Source organism: Melanotaenia boesemani, chromosome 10 (assembly GCF_017639745.1).
Source record: "Melanotaenia boesemani isolate fMelBoe1 chromosome 10, fMelBoe1.pri, whole genome shotgun sequence".
Lineage (NCBI taxonomy): Eukaryota > Metazoa > Chordata > Actinopteri > Atheriniformes > Melanotaeniidae > Melanotaenia > Melanotaenia boesemani.
Window position 1 is genome coordinate 9,988,481 of NC_055691.1, and position 22,004 is coordinate 10,010,484.

The following is a 22,004-nucleotide window of genomic DNA, read 5'->3' on the forward strand; positions in this document are numbered from 1 at the left end:
GTAGAAGCAAATAACATGAAAGCAAAAGCTGCTAAATAACATCTAAAGTTAAGTTTGTTTATTTCTGTATTATTTTGACTTTTTATTTGTTTATTTGTTTCTCCCCCTTCTCTCCTATCCTACAGTGTTGCTGGTACTTGTCAGGTCAACACTGGAAACAAGTATCTGTTGTTGATGTGTTTTTCCAGGTAAAATGCAGGATAAATAAATAAAAATAAAAAGTTATACCCACGATTCTATTAAAACCAATTTTACATTTTACTGTGTAGAATCGTCTCCGTTGTCCCACCTCTCTCTGTAAAACTGAAATGTTGCATTTGAGGACTTCTGTACATTTAGAATAGAAAAGGTTTTATGCACCATGTTTAAATAGAACAGCAGCTCCACGTTGACTTTAAAGACACATTATGTAACCTTCTTAAACTCTTTGTTCTGGACTCGTTTATGTGCTTTTCCAGAACGAGACGTTGCATCGGGGTTTCGCTTAACGCAAAGAATCACACGCAAGCGGATATAAACACAATGGCCGTCTTGAACGTGCGCCGAGGCTGATTCAGCAAAGAAATATGAGAAGACATTATCGGAGGAAGAGAGGACAAGAAAGAGAGACAGAAGACTGACTTTACTGGTTGGGGAGCTCTCAGAGTGCCAGTAGGATGAAGATGATGCTGGATTAGCTGTCGAGAGGAGTTCAGGTTTAAGGCTTTTAGGTTTTTAGGTTTTTAGGTTCAGGGTGTTCCCAGGTAAGAAAGTAGTGGTGAAGAGAAGCATGAGTAACTGTGTGTGTGTGTGTGTGTGTGTGTGTGTGTGTGTGTGTGTGTGTGTGTGTGTGTGTGTGTGTGTGTGTGTGTGTTTTCCATCTTTAATCCCTATAACAGAGTGAGGATCATGAAGCTCTCCATCCTGCGGTACTTGGCCATATGTCAGATTGAGCTGCTTTCTCCTCAAATTATCATTCTCATCATTTCTCCCTCTCCCTCCAATCCCTCCTTTCATTCCTCAGTCTTCGTATAATTGCTGCTTTTCTCATGAAAACAACAGGCAGGGATGAAGAGCAATCATACGTGATCAGCTGCACTTTAGCATCCTCATCTTCCTCCTCTGGAGTCGGAGCTGGAGCATGGGGAAGCATTTATCATAGTTTCAGGTTTGATTGGCCGCATGTGCCAGTGTTTATCCATCTGTTGGGGTTTTCTTACAGCTGACTGCAGGTTATACAGACTATGTACAAACACATGATGGGAACACTGGCTTTCATTTGTATCTGAGGTTTCCTCCTGGTACCATGGAAATCCCAGTTTCTGTGTTTAAATGAACAAAACAAACATGTTTTATTAATCTGTCATCAAACATTTGATTTTAGATGATGATGCTTCTGATGGGTCTGAAGCTTCTGCTCATTCTACCAGCAGCTTTGTAAATAACTCATTGGGTGAGTGGTTTAGATTTGAAGTGGATTTCTGTATGGTCCACTCAGAGTGGAAATATCCAGCATCGAGTTCATTCTCACCATGAAACATGATGCATTTGCTGTACGGATGTTTGTGGGATGTTTAAACTCTTGCTGGTGCTTTTTGCTCAAACACAATTTTATGTTTTAGATAAAACTCGACACTACTATTTTCTACTTTATGTCCTCACCAGAAGAATGTGCCCTCTCATAACTTTTTCCTTTTTGTTTTTCCTCTAGTTACACGCAGGAAATGATGATTAATGAAAACAGCTTTTAATGTTTTTAATGTTTTTGTTTATACCAACGGCAAACCAAGCAGAGGGCCTCCGAGGGCCAACCAACTTTGAATCAAGACAGACCACTACAGAACCCCCTGAAGGGGCCCCACCTCCACCTCTTGTCTTGCCACGAGTAGCGAGTAGCTGTGTGTCTCATGTAAACAAGCAGGGTTTATAAATTAGATGTTTTCTGTCTGGCAGGACCAGGAAGAGTAAAGAAGAGACAAAGACAGTGGTAAGTAGTGCAGATAATCCAGAAGCTGATTTAGGCAAGGCAAGTTTATTTGTAGCACGATTCAAAGTGCTTTACGGAATACAAGAAGCATAATTTAACATTAAAAACAAAAGAAAAATGAAACAGAAAGAACACTGAATAAAAACAGCATTAATAAACAGTATTAGCAGTATTAAGAAACAGATGCAGATTTGGACTTTTTTAAACAAAAACTCTTTAACTTGGATTTAAATAAACTGAGTGTTTCAGCTGATTTGAGGCTTTCTGGGAGTTTGTTCCAGACATGTGAAGCAGAGAAGCTGAATGCAGCTTCTCCATGTCTGGTTCTGACTCTGGGAACTGATAAGAGACTGGATCCAGATGACCTGAGGGTTCTGGTAGGTTCATATTTAGCCCAGAGAAGCTCAGTCTGTCCTCCTGATGACTACTTGGGTGTCGCCAGGCTGAAAATAAAACCAGATAACTCGGATGATATCACATTAAAGCTGTCATGTTCATATTAGCTGTAAAGCTAAGAATGTTAAATTAAAGGATTCATGGGCAAGAAATGTGCATGGATGAAAGTAATTGTGTGGAAGTGGCTTTTATATTTTATTTTCTTTATCCACCTGAAAACTACCCATGTGTGTGCTTTATTAGCTGTAAATGTAATCCTAAAAGGCTCGTAATGCCGGTTTCAGCACATTGTTTAATGTTCTGTATGAAGTCAATTCATCCCAGGTCAATTAAAGAAAAATGAAGTAGAAGTCGGTACAAGTTAAAGCCGTCGAAGAACATTTAAAAGTTTAATTTGATCCTGAAAAAGAACATATTTAAAGAATATTAACATGTTCTTGTCATTGTAATTTCTTGTTTCAAAAAGAGCCAAAAAAAAAAATCCTTGTAGTTTTAAGGGTTTAAAGACTTTTCTAACAAATAAGATTTAAACCAAGATAAAAATGGTGCCTTTAATGGCGCGTTCACACTGTGGCTGCTTGGCCCGCTTTGATGATAAACTAGCTACAAACAAGACTAAAGTTGGGTCTGTGGCCGTAAACCTGCAGCTGCCTCAGACCTCCTAAAAGTTTCATTTCAGTCACAAACACAGAGCAGCTACATTAAAAGAGAGAGAAAGAAACAAGTTTCTTTGTCATGAAGCAGAATGAAGTGGGAGGATTTTACCCGACTTGCTATAAAACCTGCTATGAAACCCACGTCTTAATTTCACTCTTTTTTCTGCTCGCTCTTGTTTGGTGAAGGTTTGATGAAGTTTTTTCCAGAAAGCTGGAAATCCCGCTAAGCCACGCTGAGCCGGCTGATTATTCCCTGAAGAGCTGCCGCCCTTTGAAGCGCCACATTCATCCATCTATCCGTCCTCCATCGCTGTCTCTGTCCCGCTCATGACTAATACCCTAATGATGTAAAGAGCCAGAGGAGGAGGGACTTGAATTAGAGCACCGTCTTTCTCTGTCATCGTATTTAATGGTTTTTATTGTGAAAGGACACAAGGGAGCTGTGAAAGCGGGAGAGGGTTTCTTCTGGCACTCTGCAGAGGAGAAGTGGCTGGAGGGGAGGTCGAGGTGGGACGACCAAAGCAGATTCTTGAGTTTTTAATTAAAATGAACCAAGGAATTCTGAAGGAGCCTCTCGTCTCCTCAGAGCTCCGAGGTGGAGAATCATGGAGGAGAGAGGAGACGAAGAGAGGCTGTTTACAGATAAACCCATTAACAGTTCTCGTTAATCAATTAACTCATTCATGGTTAATGAAAAGACTAATTAACTCTTGGTTAAGAGGCCACGGGAGCTGCTGAGAGGTCGTGCTGAGAGTAGAAGGGGGGTTTTCACAACTACTTTTTCTCTCTTTCACTTTTTTAAATGTGCTCTTTCTGTTGAAATGAGATAATTTACCTAAAAACACGAGCATGACTGGCAGCTGACACCCAGTCATCCGTCTAAATCTGGTAGATTTGTTTTTACCAATAAATGAATAAATAAAAAGACTTTCTTACAAAAAACTTGATCCATTTGCACAAACAGCCAAAATAACAGCCAGATTTAGAGGAAAAACTGTCCAATAGAACAGACCAACAGAAGATTGGTGGGTGGGACTTTCTATGATAACAATAATTAATAATACACAATCAATATATCAGGTTTTTGTTTAGTTTTTTCTATGGTCAACATAGTCCTTATTGTAAGAGACTGGGACATATTACGTGTAACTGTCATCTAAACCCTTGCAGTGACATTTACGGCGTGTCATTAAACACATCACAAGCTCAATCAGTGCAGTGATCAATGATAAATATAATTTAACATCTCTAACTGGCTGGAAGGTAAAATGTTCTCTTAACATTAGCTTCATATTACAGAGACTAACCTCTCCAGGTGTGTTTTAAGGTGAATGAAGGATGTGATGGATCCAGCATCCTGGGTTTTTATACCAGTTCCAATTTGCTGCTCTTATACTGGTCTCTTTTTATTAAGTTTTTAATACCCAAAGGTTTCGGCAACCTTCTGTGTGACGTTACATCAGTGTTACGTCAGGAAAAATGACTGCAGACAGGAGGTCGGACAGAGAAAATCAGGACAAAAAATAAATAATTAAAAAATAAAAGATTGTTCACGAGTCTCAAATTGTGAGTCCGAGTCAAGTTTCAAGTCACTGGAACTTCAGTGTAACTTGAGTCCAGGTCTCTGACTCGAGTCTCCATGTCTGTCATGTGCAAACATCAACCAACAGATAGAAAAGTGTGTTTTTTTTATAGAGGTGGAACCTGCATATTTACACAGTTTCATTCCGATTCAAACTTAATTTATTTTTTTTTTATTTAAAAAAAAGTTTCCCAAAAATGAAGGAATTATTTTTATTTTGTTTTTATTTTTTTATTCATAATTCTTCATATTTATACAAGACAACAATATACACGAGTCAGACTAACAAATACAGATCACGCTGACATGTTTACAACAGCACATAGAAAGTAAGGTTAGTGCGAGCCCATCAACGGGATCAAAAGTAAACATGAAGGTTGTCATCAGACCAGGTTTAACGTCTATGTGACGATGCTGTATGCCTCCACACCTGCTTCCTAATGGTTCAGACCGAAACTTAGTCATTTAATTTATCTGTTATTCGTTCCGTGCCTAAAAGATGAATAAACTCAGATAAACATGTTTCTATAGAGAAAATTTAAGCTTGTGAATTTTATTCTTTTGGCAGCCTAGAGGGCGAAGCCAGCTGTCTTCCTTTCTAACCTTGTTTTTAGTAGTACGTCCTGTGGCCTAACAGACACATGGAGCAACGTTTGTATTAACGATCTCTGAAATTACTTCAGATTTCTGTCCAAAATAACTTGACTGCTGGGCAGAGCCATAACATATGAAATAGATTTCCCACTTTGAAAGATTTGATGGATTTGGGTCTATTTTTTGGAGTCTGGAGGGGGTGACGTATGCTTTATGAAGATTGTTTTATTCTACCTGATATGGAAGTTCTTTTAATGTCACACCAAATGTTTCCCCCCTCTGCAGAAGTAAGCTTGACCCCTAATTTAAGTTCCCATTGTGGCTGTTTTAGAGTTTGTGTTTAATAAAGATTAAAGCAGCAACTTATATAAACCTGAGACGGCTCCTCTGTTTGATGATAAAAATCTGAGGTTTTTCTTATTAGTCTCATAATTGCAATTATTCAAAATATTCTTTAGAAAATTTGGAAATAATTGACTTTAACTGAGAGTATTGTAAGAAACTGTTCATATTCAGATTATGTCTTTTTCTAAGCTCTTCAAAGACCAGAATCTCTCTGTTCTCTAGAATTTGGGACATTTCTGTGAAACTATGATTGCACCATATAGTATTGGCTAGTGGATTCCCCACAGCTGTAAAGGCGTCACTATACCATATTGAACAAGATGGAAGAACTGAACTTACAATATCCATTCTTTTATTAATTTCTCTATTTATGCCACATGTAAACTTAATAGTAGGATTTTTTTATTTTTTAGACTTTTTAAAGACTGAGACTCAAATTTGTTCTTTCCCTTCACAAGATGTTCTTCCAGCCAGTCCCAGCCTCCTTGTCACTTCTTTTTTTTATAGCCCCAAATAAGAGAATGCTTGGCATTAAATGCAAGATAATACAAATAACCATCAGGGATCCCTGTCATTGCGAGACTGAGGTGAAAACCCAAATGCAGGATGAAAAGGCAGGAGGCAGATGGAACACAGGTTTAAATCCAGAAACACGAGGTCGAAACAAAGAGACACGACAGGGAAACAACGGATGATCTGACAGAGGACAACTGAAACCAAACGGTAGAAATACACCGAGGTGAACTAACAAGGAACAGGTGAAGTGAATAAGAAAATCAAACCAGTTGATCTAGTGAACAGGAAGCAAAAAAGATCACAATACATCAGGGGGATGACCCTACAAAATAAAACAGGAAACCAGAACTAAACGATGAACCCACAGGACAGTAAAACTAAACACACAGACCACCACTGGATCATTTTTCTGATTAATTCTAAGTTTCTTCTTGTTCCCCAGAAAGGAACATTCTGTTGACATTATCAAAGCAAGATTTCTGAATAAGGAAAAAGAACACTAAAAAGTTTAGTCTTGGAAGGACACTCGTCTTTAGTACTTATATTTCATGCCTTCTGATCTCCAGACCAGAGCAGGTCTGAGATCGATGAAATGTGTTAGCATGTTCAAAGGAATGGCTTCGCTTTTAGTCCAGTTCATTTTACAACCTGAAAAGCTGCCAAACGAATTAACAGTTTCTAAAACTCTTGGTATAGAGGTTGAGGGTTTGGACAGAGTCAAAGGAAAGTCATAGATGTCTTTGATTTATTACACGCTGCACCTTTAAAATGAAGGGTGGAAAAGGACCATTTAATTGTTTTGTGTTTATTTATCTGTTTGTTGTTTTTAGATTAGAATTAATTAGAAGTGTTTAAAAATGTTGTTTTTGGTAAAAACATAATTTTGTTTTATGTCAAAGTTCTTTTTCCTTTTTTTTTTTTTTTTTTTTTGCTATTCACCTTTCTGTTTTCTAATTTAACTGTTGAATTGTTGTTTATTTTTTCAAATATTTTCCCCTTGTTTCTAAAAAGTTTCTTATTTTTTTAACTGCAGGGTTTCTGGTGTTAATCTGGATATAATATAATCAGATCTCTGAGCTGATTAAGAAGGTTTGCAAATAGCAAACATCTCTTGCTGCTGTGATCGTTGACAGAAACAAACTCTTGTTTGTTTATTTTATTTTAAGACAACTGTTGCAGCATATTTGCCTCCATGTCCTGCTGATTGTCTGAAAATAAAGTGCAAACATTTAAAGCCTGATTTTATAAAGATAGTTACACAGAAAGTTTCATTAAAAGTCTAATTAAAGGGGATTAAAACTCAAAAATTACTTTACTTTTATCTACTGGAAATTCTGTATATTTGACATTATTCAGTTTTCAGCTCATTTTACTGTAGATTTATTAACAACATGCTGCTGTAGTTTATTTTTTTATTTTTTTATTTTATTGCGTTATTCTCTGAGTTCGCTGCCCACTTCCTTGGGAAATGTGCTGAGCAGGGACGCTGGAGGCAGTTGGGTTTAAGCATCCAGCCTCCTTTCAGGCAGAAAGAGGCTGCATAAAGGAGGCAGTGAGGCGTGCTGGAGGCCAGAGAGTGACCTGCTGCTTCTTCTACCTGAGAGGAATCACACACACATCAGACCAGTGGGCTGTCAAGTGCAGCTGAGGGGGCTGACAACAATGCACAGTGACCCCTGGGAGTCTATAATTCAGAAAGGAGTTACTCTATCGTTCACACACTCTCTGAACAGATTCACGGGGGCAGGACGGGCAGTTCATTATCACTGAGGAGAGGCGGGGGAGGAGACAGAAGGTGTAAACGTAAGTTTCCACACTAAACTCAACGTTAGAGGCAAACAAAGAGAGCAGAAGGCCGATTTAATGAATGACAGGAAGGAAGCTTTAAAACAGCAGCTGGAGGTCTGAAGGAGCCTTAAACTCTGGAAGACTTTATTTTATCAGACCCACATTCAATGTCCAATTAAATAAAATTTTAACAACTTTTTTTAAGTTTGAAAGGTGTGGGGGTGGAGCCTATTAGCAGGCAAGGGGCAGGGTACACCTGGACAGGTCTCCAGTCCATCACTGGACCAACAAACAACCACTCGCACTCACTCCTGGAGAGAATTCAGAGATCAGTTAACCTAACATCATGTGTTGGGGTGGTGGGAAGAAGCCAGAGAACCCGGAGAGAACATGCTAAAGGCCCGGTTAGAGGTACTGTCTGCAAATGGTAGCATTTCAATTGGTTGTTACGTCTCTTTTTTCTAATTCTCAAACTTCCCATCTAAAGGGCCAACAGCTTCTCCGAATTATTCCATTCTACTGTGCAATCATTTGGTACATTACTGTAAAGGAGTTTGGACCAGAACTTCAGAACGACTGACTGTGTGATAATATAACAAATGGATCAGACGTCCAGCTGTAGAAAATTCCCCAAACAAAATATTTCATCTTCATATCAGTAAGAAAACAGCAGACCCAGATAACCTTACCACAATGTTATTAGGGATGTTATATTTTGATGTTAACGTTACAAGTAATGTGAGAAAACATAGTTATTTTATTACTGTTAAATTTATTGATGCAACTTACCACTGACAAAGTGCTCGCTACACAGCTGAGAGCTCTGACAGCTTGATGGTAGCAACACATTTAGCCGTCGTTCCGGGTCAGCAGGAAGTCTAGAAAATGAAATCCCACTCTTGGGATGTCGATTGGAACATCCAAAGGCACAGCATGAATGTACCATTATTTTTTTCTACACAAAAAGCTAGCTGTAGCAGCCGAGCTGGTAGCAGTACGCCTGCTTTCTTTATCTTTTTGCCACCCATGAGCGTGGCCGATGCACAGGTCATGTGATCAGTGTGAAAGCTGAGAATGGTCTGGTGCAAAGCCTCGTTTCCACTAACGGCTTGGGGATGGTTTGGTTTGGTAAATCCTGATCTCCACTGTGTTTCCACAGCAACTGTACCCTTACCTGGTTGTGGGGTATCAACTGGATAGTGATAGATGCATCACCTACATAATAGCATGACTAGCGCGACGCCTTCCTTGAATTCTAACAAAGAAGAAGGCAGCCCAGAAACAAAGGAGAACAGTGGACATCCAGCAGTTTGTCTTTTTTCTTCTTGTCGTGTGACTTTTAACAACAATAAATCCACCTTACAGTTAAACATGGAGCTGTTCCTGCTTTGTTCTTATTGCTGAGTCACACAAAAAGTGATGATTCTTTTCACCAATCAAAGGATTGCAGTGTGTCAAGCTCCACCCTTTAGGGATGGATCGGTAAGATTGGGATCCCAACAACAGGGTCCCAAAAAAGTGGGATGGTTCAGGTTGGATATTCTGGTGCCCTTCCCAGTTTATACAAAAAAAAAACAAAAAAAAAAAAATCCACCCCGACTGGTCTGGTACTGAACCGGACCTGATGCTGGGAACAGGGTTCCTCGGTCTGTTATGCCCCTTTTCCACTGTGCGGTTCAGTCTGGGCCAGTACGGTTCGGAAGCTTTAAAATGGTCCAGCCAATTGAGGGTAGCATTCCCACTGCAAGCTGGACCGCCACTGGACATGCAGGGTTTAGACCAAATGCCTAGCGTGGCGTCATACTAGTGCAATAACAACAAATGTGACGCTGCAATCAACAGTGGATTGTTGTTTGCTGCCAATCAGCAGCTTGTTTTTGCTCTGCTTGACGTTTGGATCTTCATACGATCGAATGTCTCATTGTACGACCAGACCTACTGGTGTTTCCAGGCATTCTTTTCCTGTTATCTTTCCAACGTCTGAATGAACCATGAACTGAATGGTTGCTTTTGTCGTGGGCAGTGAGGTTTTCTGTCCACCAGTCAATGGATTTTATTGTAGCATTTTCCTATGGGGGTCCATGAATGGTGCGGTATGGTTTGTTTGTTTGGGCCCCTTTTATAATGTAAATGCACAAAATAGCGTACTGGATCGCACTGGCCCAGACCAGTACTGTCAGTGGAAACGAGGCTTTAGTCCATGTTTTTACTGTCTGGTATTCCTTCCCTGATGCAGGGGGGAAAAAATGTTAGAGTCCAGGTCATCCTGTGATGTGACCCGATCCTTCTTATTCTGCGCTGTGCAGATGGCGTACCACCCAACGACACACCTGTGTCCTGCAACTGCTGGGATTTCCTCACCAGCTGAGATGTGTTGTTCTGTCTGAAAACTACTGAAATATTATTGCTTGTGAAATAAAAACACATATTTTTTTTCAACTAATTTTTTAAAGGTTTCGGCCTCAGCTTCCACCTCCGCATTGCAGCTCAGCCGACTGAGCTACTAGTTCATGTAGTTCTGCCCCCTACTGGACAAACCTGACAAGGCTGAATCAAACATGCAGCACAGTGAACCTGCACACAGTTTCTGGTGTGTGTGTGTTTACATGGAGGCCGGCAGCATCGGTCGGTGTGTGTTATAAGATACCACACAGAGCTGTGACGAAAGGAGCAAAATACAGACATTTCACACACACACACCGAGCAGTTTTTCAGCTCATTAGGCAGAGGGTAGCGTAGCTAATCAGGTTTTGTATGGATGGTGCAGGGTCATTATGATCTAATTACCTTTAGTGGTTATTCAGCTGGGCAGAGAGGGAGGGAAGAGGAAGGAGGAGGAGGAAGGAGATAGGAAGGACGGTTAACTTCTGAGATGAAAACAAGAAAATCAAATATAAGAAAACATGCATTTATGGACTTTTTTATATTTCTGGTTTGCAAGTAAAGAGTTTTCTGAAAGTAGGATGCACGTGGAGGACTGATAGATATTCAACTAGCGCAAACTGCATTCAAACTTTAAATAAGTCAAATAAGCTTCTACATTTCAAATGCAGACACAGAGGGAAGTAAATCTGATGTGGATGAAACAAATGGATCCCAAGTTAAACCACATTTTTGCGGCTTTTACTGTTTTCAGGGGCAAACGAAGCCATAGAGAGATGCAGAGAGCTGGTTAAACTCCACGTGGGGGTCTGCATCCTTTGTCCCAGCGTGTTAAACGGGTTAAAAAGTGCTGTCCGGAGGCAGCAGTGTGTGTCCTGGTCAGCATGCAGGGATAAAGGCCTCCATATGGTACTGGTCAGTCTGCTGCAGCGCCCAGCAAGGAGGGCCGACCGGCTGTCAATCAAATGGAGAGCACACCAACAAATACCATCATCATGTGCAGAAACACAGTAAACCCTCCATTCATGTACGGCAAGCATTCATATCAAAGCAAAACCACGTAACTTCCCAACCTTAAAACTCTGTTTCTGACTCATGTGATTTTTATTCTGCACATTTCTGGAGCCATTGTTGCGCCGAGGCTGATGAAATCATATGAAGAGACACTGAACGACCCCAGCTGCTTTGGGCTGACTAGCCGTGGGGTTGCCATCTTGGACCGGTCAGCAGCTCCCTTCACTCACCTGTTTAAATGGAATAAAAAGGACCAGAACTCATCAGATTCTCAATCGATTTTAAAGCAGTTTTCTTTGTTGCAACAGTCAGACATGTTGTTCTTTTTTTTTTATTTCAACCTGTCCTGTCCAGCATCATAGCATGCAAAATGATAATCTGGTTGCTGTATCGTGCTGAACAAATCTGCTCTGCCAAGGGAAGGCCTATGGGTAACGCTCCTCTTGATAATCTGATCCATTTATTTATTTATTCTTCTTTGAATTACCGACTCTATGTAATCTTGCTGGACCTGACCGGAGGGGACAGAAAAAGATGGAAAATAGCAAAAAGATGCAAAAGGGAAAGAAGAAAGGAGACAAAAACATCACAGACAGAAGGAAACAACCTTTCAATCCACACCATCACCAGACAACAAACTCTTACACCTGTACATGAACACACCAGAAAATTTCCTACAACTTTTACAAAAACAAAACAAAAAACAAACAAAAGAAAAAACAGAGCTGCTAGTCATTAAGAGTTTTTCAATAATAACCAAATCAAAAAGACATATTATGAAAGTAGCATAACAGTGACCAGATACTAACTTACAGGAAAAACTCAGTGACTATGTCAGCATGCAGAGGATGAGGAATAAGGAGTGATCAGTGATGAAGAGTGGTGAGTGAGATCGTGCAAATGCGACCACAGCTCTACGGAGGTCAGAGGCAGACCAGGGTAGCCCAGAGACCCGGGCCCTCAGCAGCAGACCCGGAGCACCAACCCAAGCTACCCCACCACGAAGACGACTCCAGCCCCACCCGAAGGGCGGCAGAGGAGAGCCACAGCAAGAGCCCCCCCACGGTTCACAATAAAAAGACGCTGAAGATGTGGGAGAGTCTACACCAGAGATGTCAAACCCACACACACAGCGGGCCAAAATGGAAAACTGGAACAAGCTGAGTGCCGGAGTTGGACTGAACCAGTGTTTATTAAGAATATACCAAAATGACCTTATTATACATAATGAACCTGGAACTAATTGCCTTAATCATTAAATAAACAATCTGAAAGACTGTATAAATCTGTTGCAGCCCGTTCAGGCCACTGGTCCTGTGCTTGGTCCACTCATTCAGAAGATCCAGACAAACCCTTTTTGTGCCCACTATCATCATGCTGCAGCCTCACATGTGGAGTTGAGATCCAGTCGGTGCCGGTTTGGTTGTAAAAACTCAGTCCTGAGAATCGGCTGCAGTGACTGGGGGTGAAAATACCAACCAGAATGAGATGAAACCATCTCTGTTAAGTGTTGCTAAGACTTTGCTGCATTTCCAAACTCCTGCATTAATCTTTTATAACAACACTTGAGCTCGTCCGTGCTCGCTGGAATGGTGTTTATCTTTTCAAATGCTCAGAGAAGTCATTCAACGGCTCAAACAAAGCAGCTCCACTACAAATCAAAGCCTCTTAATGACGCCATTCTTCCCATGACGAGTTTCAGCCGTTCGGATTCTTTGGGAAGCTTTTGGCACATTTGATTAGGAGATTAGAAAAAAACTGAAAATTGGTAGAAGAGGGGAATCAGACAAGCGGCTTTGCGGGGTGTTTACAGATTTGGATTGTGTGCGCTGACAGAGGGCAGAGTGTGTGGTCGAGGTCTTCAAGTGCTACTTCGCAGCCGCTCTCACATGTTTGGCAGGATTGGAGCTCTGAGCTGTTGACATCAGCGCTCTCACCCGTAAGTCTGCATTATGTCGGGGTAATGGAACTCATACAAAACCGGCAGATCAAGGGTTACCATCCCACACCAGAACGGACCGGACAGAGCAGCAGCTTCCCATGACCCAGCTGCACCGGGTCCTGACCTGCCGCCGGTTCCCCTGATAACCTCAATCTGCACTTCAAACCCTCAAAGAGTTCAAACTCGATCTGACATCAGATCCAGATCTACTGTACAGAATAAACTGAACAAAAATAGAGGCAGTATGAGATCTGTGCAGGCCTGGAGGTCCCGGTACACACCAGGAAGCCTCAATGATAACATGTAGCATAGCAACATGGTGGAGAGAAACTCAGGCAAAATAATCTACCACTTTACTCAATACTAGGATTAGTTTACTCAAATATTTATACAACTACTTTACTCATTCATAGGAATACTTTACTTATTCCTAGGATCACTTTATTCATTCATGGGGCTGCCTTACTTATTCCTAGAACTACTTTACTCATTCCTTGTATTACTTTACTCATCACTTTAGTCATTCCCAGATGAACTGGGCTGCTGTTCTCTGGTTTCCACTGAAAGTAATGTGGTGGTTTCTTTTAGGAGAAAATATTTACACTTTCTACTGTGTTCCAGGTAAATTTACTTTGACACACTAACACACATGTCGATTCTGACACTTCTGTAGTAATCTCACATGTCTCAGATTTCTGTAGAGACCAATATTATACATACAGTACTTGTAGTTGTGAAGATATACTTCGTTTATGGAGATGCCATTTCAGACTTGAGGAAGTTGAGTTAAAAAGAGGTAAACATGAACTCATCGACAGATAAAATACAAAGTCCGAAGATCTAAATTACTAGCCAATTCAGATCCGATACAAAAATATTTTATTTCAGAATTAAACTTTGAGTTTTAGAGACTTTTCACAGATTTTTTTATTCTTAATAAAAACTCCATCTTATGCGGATCTTTAACCAGATCAAAAACAGCTTGTCAGGCCATTTGCCACAAGGTCCGGACTCCCTAATTAACATTTCTTTTACTTTGAAGTCAGACGTGTTAGGGAGCGGTGCCCACATCTGGACTCCCCGACAACACACTCTATATGTGGAACGTGATCACATCACTTTATGGTGAGAAGTTAAATAGGTTGTCTGAGATAAATGTCGCCATCTGCTGGTCATTAGTTAAATTGCAGCTTTAAAGGCTTTTAGATTTTCATTCAGACATATTCCGACTTATTTTTTAAGACTGACAGTTTCCTCAGGTCTTAAAATGTTCGTGACTAATACTTACTGGATTATTAACATTAACAGCCGGTAAGACACCGATCTTTCTCATGCGAGGTTCACTTTTGTTATTTCTGTAAAGCACTATTGTGAAATTTCATGAAAAGTGCTGTATAAAGTCAGAGTTAGTTTGTGGTCTCAGGCCTGCATCCATATGGAAAAGGAGTTTTCCTTCTCTGCTCCATCACCATGGAATACTCCTGGATTTTATTATCCTCAGTGTTGTATTCAGACTTTAAGACATTCCAGTAACTTTGGAAAATCATCACTGGGAGCTTGTTCCTGGTTATTTCCAGCATCCTGTGTGTACATGGGCACATCATCATAAATAAATGACATTTGTTTTTATTTTATTATTGTCATTTTATCTGAAACAAGTCTCAATGGCATCACCTGTAAAAATAAAGCTTAAAACAATGGTCTTAAAATAAAAAATAAAAAATCCAACTAGTGAAACAGGAGTGGATGTTTGGTTTGGTTCTGGTCCAATGAAACATCAGCGATGATCTGAGGTTGATGTTGAAGCACCAGGAGCGATGGTGGAAGTCTGGTGATGCATCGCTCCAGAGTACTTCTTAATTAATTACTCCCAGTTCAGATTTTTGGAGGAAAGTAGATAAAAATGGAAAATAAACCCCTCCATCCTGCAGATCTCATCTGTTAACTACTGAACAAGAAAGCTGGAACCTGATTTATGAAGATTATTGATTTTATTAGTAAAGTCAGAGGTCAGGCTGCCAGAGGAACAGACGAGCAGAAACTCTGAAATCAGCTTTAAAAAAGAAAAATGTTTATTAAATTAAACCAGGTTGTGATCTGCATTTTTAAAACAAAACAAAAATCCTGAACAAACGTGGAGATTTGTCATTTTTGCTAATAAATATCTTCAGACTTTAAAGGCAGCAGACGAGATTAAGAAATGTTTGATTTTAACAATATTTATAGTTTTATTTATATTTGCTTATTTAGCAAACAAAGTCATTTAGAGGCAACTGACACAAAGTGGTTAAAATTATTCAGTGTGAACAAACCGATCAGTTTTATAAAAAATTAACTCGGTCTAAAAAAAAAAAAAAAAAAAAAAAATTAAAGACTTTATTGCCATTTTCCACAATGGATTCTACATGGAGCAAAAATCAGACTAAACGCAGCACTGACAGCTTAAATACAAAAACAAGGTTATTTCCACTCAACATTCACGTACAGGACAGATGAGGGGCGAGGCCGCCATCATCATCATCGTCGTCTTCCTCACAGAAACGACGATGTCATAAAAACAGCAGTTTATTAAAGCAAAACTTTATTTACACTGACTTCATGCCATGCTCTTCAGAAAGCCTACGGACACGATGATGAGCAGCCAGAGGCGGCGCCGCAGCGTCGGCCATGTTGGCTCCGCCGACAAAGCGTCGGCCATGTTGGCGACGTGTTAATGAGGACATTACGTACAGTATTTACAGCCCGACTGCGACGCAGCTGTGTGACAGTAGCAGAAACTCAGCTCAGCGATGAAAATAACAGAACATTTAGCAGGTTTTGGTCGGAAGAGATTTAAATCGTCTGTCGACGTCCACGTGAGGCTGGACGTGGATCCAACAGGAAATTAAAACCTCATTGTTCGAGTCTCGTGTCAGGAACTGGAAATCTTTCCTACAGCGTGGGCCACAGGGGGGCGCTGCTCTCCACGTGTTCACAGCTACAACTCTGATGTGGCTCCGCCGTGACGTCACAGTAAAAAGTTTGTTTTCCTTCCTGCGGCGCCGTGATGACGCACTCAGTGACAGTGAGGAGGTTAATATGTACAAACCGACATGAAACGGTGTGGGGGGGGGGGCAGAATGGCGGTGGAACTCCTGATCTTCTTCCTCCAGAGTCAGAGCTCTGGATGCGACTGCAGCCATCTACAATCTCCGAGCATTTGATTTCTAACTTACGTACAGGCACGGTGGGCGGAGTCTGGGTGGGGTGGGGGGTGGAGTCTTTAGTCTGCGGCAGAATTTGAACATGAAGACGAGGAGCGGGTTAGAAAGGGTGGAAGCTGCATCTCACTGCCGGTTACTCTTGATCCGCTCCAGCCGCTTCTTCAGGTCGTCCAGGTTGGTGGCGGGGGAGGCGGAGCGGGCGTGGGTCGGGGAGTTGTGCTCCTGCTGGTACAGCTCTCTGGACTCTTTGAGCTGTGACAGCTTGCTGTGGAGCATGTCCGTGGACGATGCCACCGACGGCTTGGAGGACAGCAGGGAGGAGATGGCGGGTCGCTGCTGAGGCTCGTCATCGCTGCCCCCCACACCTTGCTGCTGGGGGAGGAAGAGGACGAAGGTTAGAAACTTAAGGCATAAATGTAGCTTAACAACAGAAAAACATTCAATGATGATGTCACGATTAATCCTAAATCACATCATCATCTGACATGGATCATATGTGAACCATGTGATGAGATCAGGAAGGTAAACAACATGCGTGTTTCCGCTCGTGCTGCTTGGTTTAGCTTCTGTATCTTCATGGGAAAGTGCGGCAGAGGAAGAGTTATTCCCTCCAAACTAACGGATTAAATTATCCTTTACAACCTTCCAAATACTTTAATCTGCAGAACGTTGCTTTGTGATCCGATACGACTACAGTCTCTGGCTACGTTCACACTGCAGGTCTAGACGCTCAAATCTGATTTTTTTTTAATTAGATACGATTTTTTTTACGTGATTGTTCACATCATTTCAATGTGATCTTCATCCCACTGAAGTGTGACTGGTATGTGACCTGGAAGTGACACAAGCGCAGGGGATAACATGACATCCTGTAGTGCGTAGTATTTATGTAATGGATGGTTCGTCTGTTCATCAGTTTGGAAGTACTCGCCCTCTGAACTGATTAAGTCAAGTACTCAATGGAGAGTAGATATGGACCTTTTGAAAAGTGTTTTATATCTTACACCAGGGGTTCTCATACATTACACGACCCACATGTTAATACATGTGGGTCGTGAAAATACCCGTCCCTCCCTTCATTGTAATACTTAATTCATTCATATATTTAACGTGATGCTGTTTTGTCGTCATTTTTATTCACAACAAAACAGAAAAAGACAAAAACACAGTAAATAATGTGAAACAGCAGAATTGTGATGTTTGACTTCTGTGATGTCAGAGATGTGGCTTGACCGTTCAGACAGAGGCCGCTTCCACACAGATCAGATCTAGGACCACAAGTGTCCTGAGTCGGATTTGTGCCGTTCAGACTGTCATTAATAAGTCCGATATGAGTCACATATGAGCAAAAAAATCTGAATGGAGCTGCAGTGTGAACGGAGGACAGCGTCTTGGACCTTTTAGGATGGATGTCGTTATCAGGTTCCGGTTTGAACCCGGTGTCAGTAAATGTTGTCATGACGACAGCCATTTATCAACTTACCCTGGAGGTGTTTTCCAGGCCTTGTCTCTGTCGGAGGATCTTCAGTCTTTCGTAGTAAACAGCTGGTTTCAGCTCCTCGTTGCTGCCGCTCAGACCAGAGTCACTGCCATGCTGCGGGATCACTGCAGACACACACACACACACACACACACATCTGGTAACCTGGAGTCTCTGATCAGATTGATAGACGAAATATTTATCCATGTAAACATAGCTAATGAGCAGTGATGCTGCCATAGACCCCTCCCCTCCCATGTCCTCGCCTGCCAACCCGACCAGCTGCAGTCAGAGCAGCAGATGTTCTGCTCTGGACCCGGACTGAAGAGTCTACATGAAGCTGCCCTGGCCAACAGACACTATATTTCCAAAAGTATCTAATCCACTTTATTTATAAGCACATTTTAAAAACAAATAAAAGTCTAGAAAGTGCTGCACATCAACAATTAACAACTATTGGTTCACTTGTATGAACTTACATCCCATTCTTAATCAAATGAGTTCAATATGATGTCGGCCTAAACCTGTGCAGCTATAACAGCTTCAACTCTTCTGGGAAGGCTTCCACAGGTTTAGGAGCATGTTTATTGGAATTTTTTACCATTCCTCCACAAGTGCATTTGCGAGGCCAGGCTGATGCTGGATGAGAAGGCCTGACTCTCAGTCTCCGCTCTAATTAATCCTAAAGGTGTTCTGTTGGGTTGAAGTCAGAACTCTGTGCAGGTCAATGAAGTTCATCCACACCAAACTCGCTCATCCAAGCTCTGGCTCTGGCTTTGTTGCCTCTACAAGAGTTCCCAGCCTCTGAGAGCACATGATTCGTGCATGAAGAGGGGCACGTGCAGAGGGGTTGAGGGGCAAATGGCAGTTGAGTTTGACAGACATGTCACGTATGTTTTAGGTTAAAATGATTGGATGGTGATTTCAGTCCTGTCCGTTCCACAGGTGACGACATTTTTTATTTTTGTGCATTTAGTTAATTGGCTCCAATCGAGGTATGAAAGGAATTTAAAGAAATATAGTAAATAAAGCTCCTGGAAAACATCTCCAACCCTACGTTTAAAAAAAAAATATTGTAATTATAAATTTTAACCAGACTGAACTAAACTAACACGTTTATGTGTTTTAATATTTATCTGACCAAAATTATTTTTGGTGAGTAATTTTTGTTGTTTTTTTTGGCTCCCTGCAGACACACACACACACACACAGCTGGTGACACACACTCCCGATGCTGACCGCACCTGTGGCGTACCAGCTTCATGGCGTACCTGCAGAGGTCTGGATGCGAGTCTTGCCCTCTCTCTCGGACTCGATCATGCGAAGGCCTCGCTCCACGTAGCTCTGGAAGAACTGCGAGGTGTTTTTCAGGAAAGGTTCCAGGTCTGCGTCCGAGTATTTCTGCTTGTACTCGTAGAGTTCTGTCAGACCCTGCGAGGAAGACCAGAGGAGGTTAACGGGTTTTCCAGGCCCTGCTCGGATGGATGAGGCAGAAATCAGCTGACCTCTTTAGTGTTCTCCTTGGAGCCGATCTTCTTAAAGATCTCCGACAAAATGTCACTGACTTTTGCTTTCGACATGCGATCGTCCTAAAAACAGAAAAATCTGCCGTGAGACGTTCAGGCGTCATTTAGTTGGAAAGTAAAACCACCACCATGGTGACAGATCTGACCCTCACCGTGCGCAGTCCCATCTTCTCGTTTCCTCGGTCGCCCTTCATTCCCGACAGGTTTCCGGAGTGTTTGACCACCCGCCTCAGATGAGCCTCCAATTCAGACTCGTTACGGTTCTCGATCATGGAGAGGTGGTCCAGGATCTGTTCAGACAGGAAGGGAGCTTCATGATGGACCTGACCCTGCAGGGCTCCAGACTAACGTCCTGGACTGGGGCGTCTACCGTTCTCATTACCCACAGACATTGACAGTTATTTAAAATATTGTAAACTATATGAGGTTTAGGAAAATTATTTTATTTGAAGCATGAACATTAAATAGAAATGAAAAAACATTTTTAAAAACAAACTAAAGATCAGCTGGATGAAACTAAACTTTTCATCTTCTGAAAAGGACCATGAGTGTGGAAAATTTTACTTTTCAAAATGTTTTTATTTTCCTATTAAACGTTCGATTTTCATCAATGTCTGTGGATAATGATCAAACAAATCCTTAATGTATAAAAATGAGGTGCTGAGAGGGATGCTGGGAGAACTGGGACGCACCTCCATCTTTCTTGCCGATGCACTCAAATGAAAAGTTGGTGTGAAGCCCTGTACATGACCACGTTTGTCTCAGTGATGAACAGGAAAAGGAAATTACACACGTTGTATTTTTATAGTACATTTATTGTGGAGAAGCTGCTGTTGTTGTGACAGAACTCCATATCCCAGCATTCCTGGCAGCGTCATGTGACTGCAGTGATTCAGCAGCGAGTGCAGGAGCTAATGAGCTAACGGTGTACATCTGTCTGGTGAGACTGGTGTGTGTCACATGAATGCAAGCTGTGGCTGGTTCTTTCGTATAGTTTTATCCTGTAATGCTTATAATTAGCTGGGTTCAAGTTGCTACTTAAGTTACCAATTTGTCAGAAACATGAGCCACATGCTCATTTCTGCTTGCATTAGATATGTAGTAACATTCGTTGTTTAATGTCAACTAAGTGTAACTCCACGTTATTTAAGTTGATTAAAGGGGTAGTACATCCTAAAATCTGTTTGAGCTGTAAACGACACAGTATTACTTAACTGTGATGAAAACCACATATACTGTTGATAAAACTTGTACTTTTTCTAAATAACAGGATTTTGTGGGTAAAAAAAAAAAGGCTCATAATGCCCTCTACAGGGTAAAACCAGATTTTGTTTTTCATGATGCTGAGCCGTACTTGGTGTTTCTTCTACGTCACAAGAAAATGTTAAAAACCCCACAACCCCTCCCTCCAGATGTAGATTGGTGGGTCCTCGCTTTGCAGTCATAGAAAACCACACCCACCAACACATATGAAGGGATGTGAACTTGTATGGTGTAGATTTGCTAGTTTACAACTTCTATTTTTTCACAGAGTTTCTGATGAAATATTCCTGCAATGGGACGGATTTGTGCTTTGACCACCTCCACACCTCCCACCCCAACTCTTGCAGTTTCAGGCATTTTTAAAATTTGGCAGTGGGTGGAGTTACACAAACAGTAGGGGGTGGAGTTACACTTGGCAGCCCAACTAGTTAGCTATAAAAGCACACAGTGGATTCATTTCTGGTCTTGAAGTGCCATCTAGTGGCAATTTGTGGGAGCATTCTTCATTTAAATATCACTCATGACAGTGTTGCACTATATGGTTGTTTTGTATTGATCCAGTTCAGTATGTTAATTTGTATTTATGTTTCTTGATTTGCTTTTTATTCTTTAGAAACCCCACCATAAGTCTCTTTAACGCCGCTGTTGCATGATGAATAAACCACTCTATATAACTCACTCCGGATGCAAGTCTCCTTCTGACAGAGGACACTGCAGCAGACACCAGCTACCAGACATGCAGCATTCTTTACATTTATACTACAGAAATATAAAATTTCATGCATATTTTTATAGAATAAAATTAAATTAAAAGGAAATATTAAGAAATAAAAAAAGCATCGCTGTACATGTCTGTAGAGGTAAAATACTGTGTGGAAAACATGTAAAGCTGTTTATTGATCACTTATGTAAAACGGAGTTACCAGATGAAAGCAGGTGTGTGTGTGTGTGTTTTAACCTTGGCCCCGGTCAGCTTGCACAGGGTATGCAACAGGGTCTTGAGGGTCCGGTGTGGGACGTCGCTCTTAAGCTGCTTGAGTTTCTCTTTGGGGAAAACCTTCATGAAGTTGTGGACGTCTAGTAAGATCCGATCCAGGTTGATGTTGTTGATGGTTTCTGGGAGGAAGCGGATTATCCTCCACAGACACTGAAGACATGAAAACCACAGAGAGGTCAGTACGAGGAATGGGAAGGACCGGCAGGCTCAGCAAAAGTGTCAGGTCTCAAGTTTTACCTTCATGACCAGCTCAGAGACTTTGGGGGATCCAGCCGTCGAGACCAAGGTGTCCTGAAGGAGGACCAGCAGAGCACTGCAGGAGGAAGGAAGGAGTCAAGCCAACAGGTTTAACAG

The 22,004-nt window shown here is 41.4% G+C and overlaps 2 protein-coding genes across 7 annotated transcripts in view; both read right to left on the bottom strand.

The window, feature by feature from the left end:
* LOC121647505 (NACHT, LRR and PYD domains-containing protein 12-like) overlaps positions 1-22,004 on the bottom strand; it is a gene marked incomplete at its 3' end in the record, with an annotated part of 791,953 nt that overhangs the window by 69,809 nt on the left and 700,140 nt on the right. The gene's annotated exons all lie outside the window — the stretch shown is intronic.
* ckap5 (cytoskeleton associated protein 5) overlaps positions 15,233-22,004 on the bottom strand; it is a 39,332-nt gene continuing 32,560 nt past the window's right edge. For 4 of the 6 annotated variants that reach the window (XM_041996014.1, XM_041996012.1, XM_041996010.1 and 1 more), the window contains 7 exons: positions 21,888-21,963; positions 21,612-21,800; positions 19,543-19,680; positions 19,370-19,453; positions 19,136-19,295; positions 17,868-17,989; positions 15,233-16,756 (listed from right to left, as the gene is read on the bottom strand). In XM_041996014.1, the coding sequence (XP_041851948.1) occupies positions 16,508-16,756; positions 17,868-17,989; positions 19,136-19,295; positions 19,370-19,453; positions 19,543-19,680; positions 21,612-21,800; positions 21,888-21,963 (1,018 nt within the window). In that variant the 3' untranslated portion in view covers positions 15,233-16,507. The remainder of the gene's footprint in view (positions 16,757-17,867; positions 17,990-19,135; positions 19,296-19,369; positions 19,454-19,542; positions 19,681-21,611; positions 21,801-21,887; positions 21,964-22,004) is intronic. The other 2 variants (XM_041996011.1, XM_041996009.1) reach the window with 1 other exon arrangement.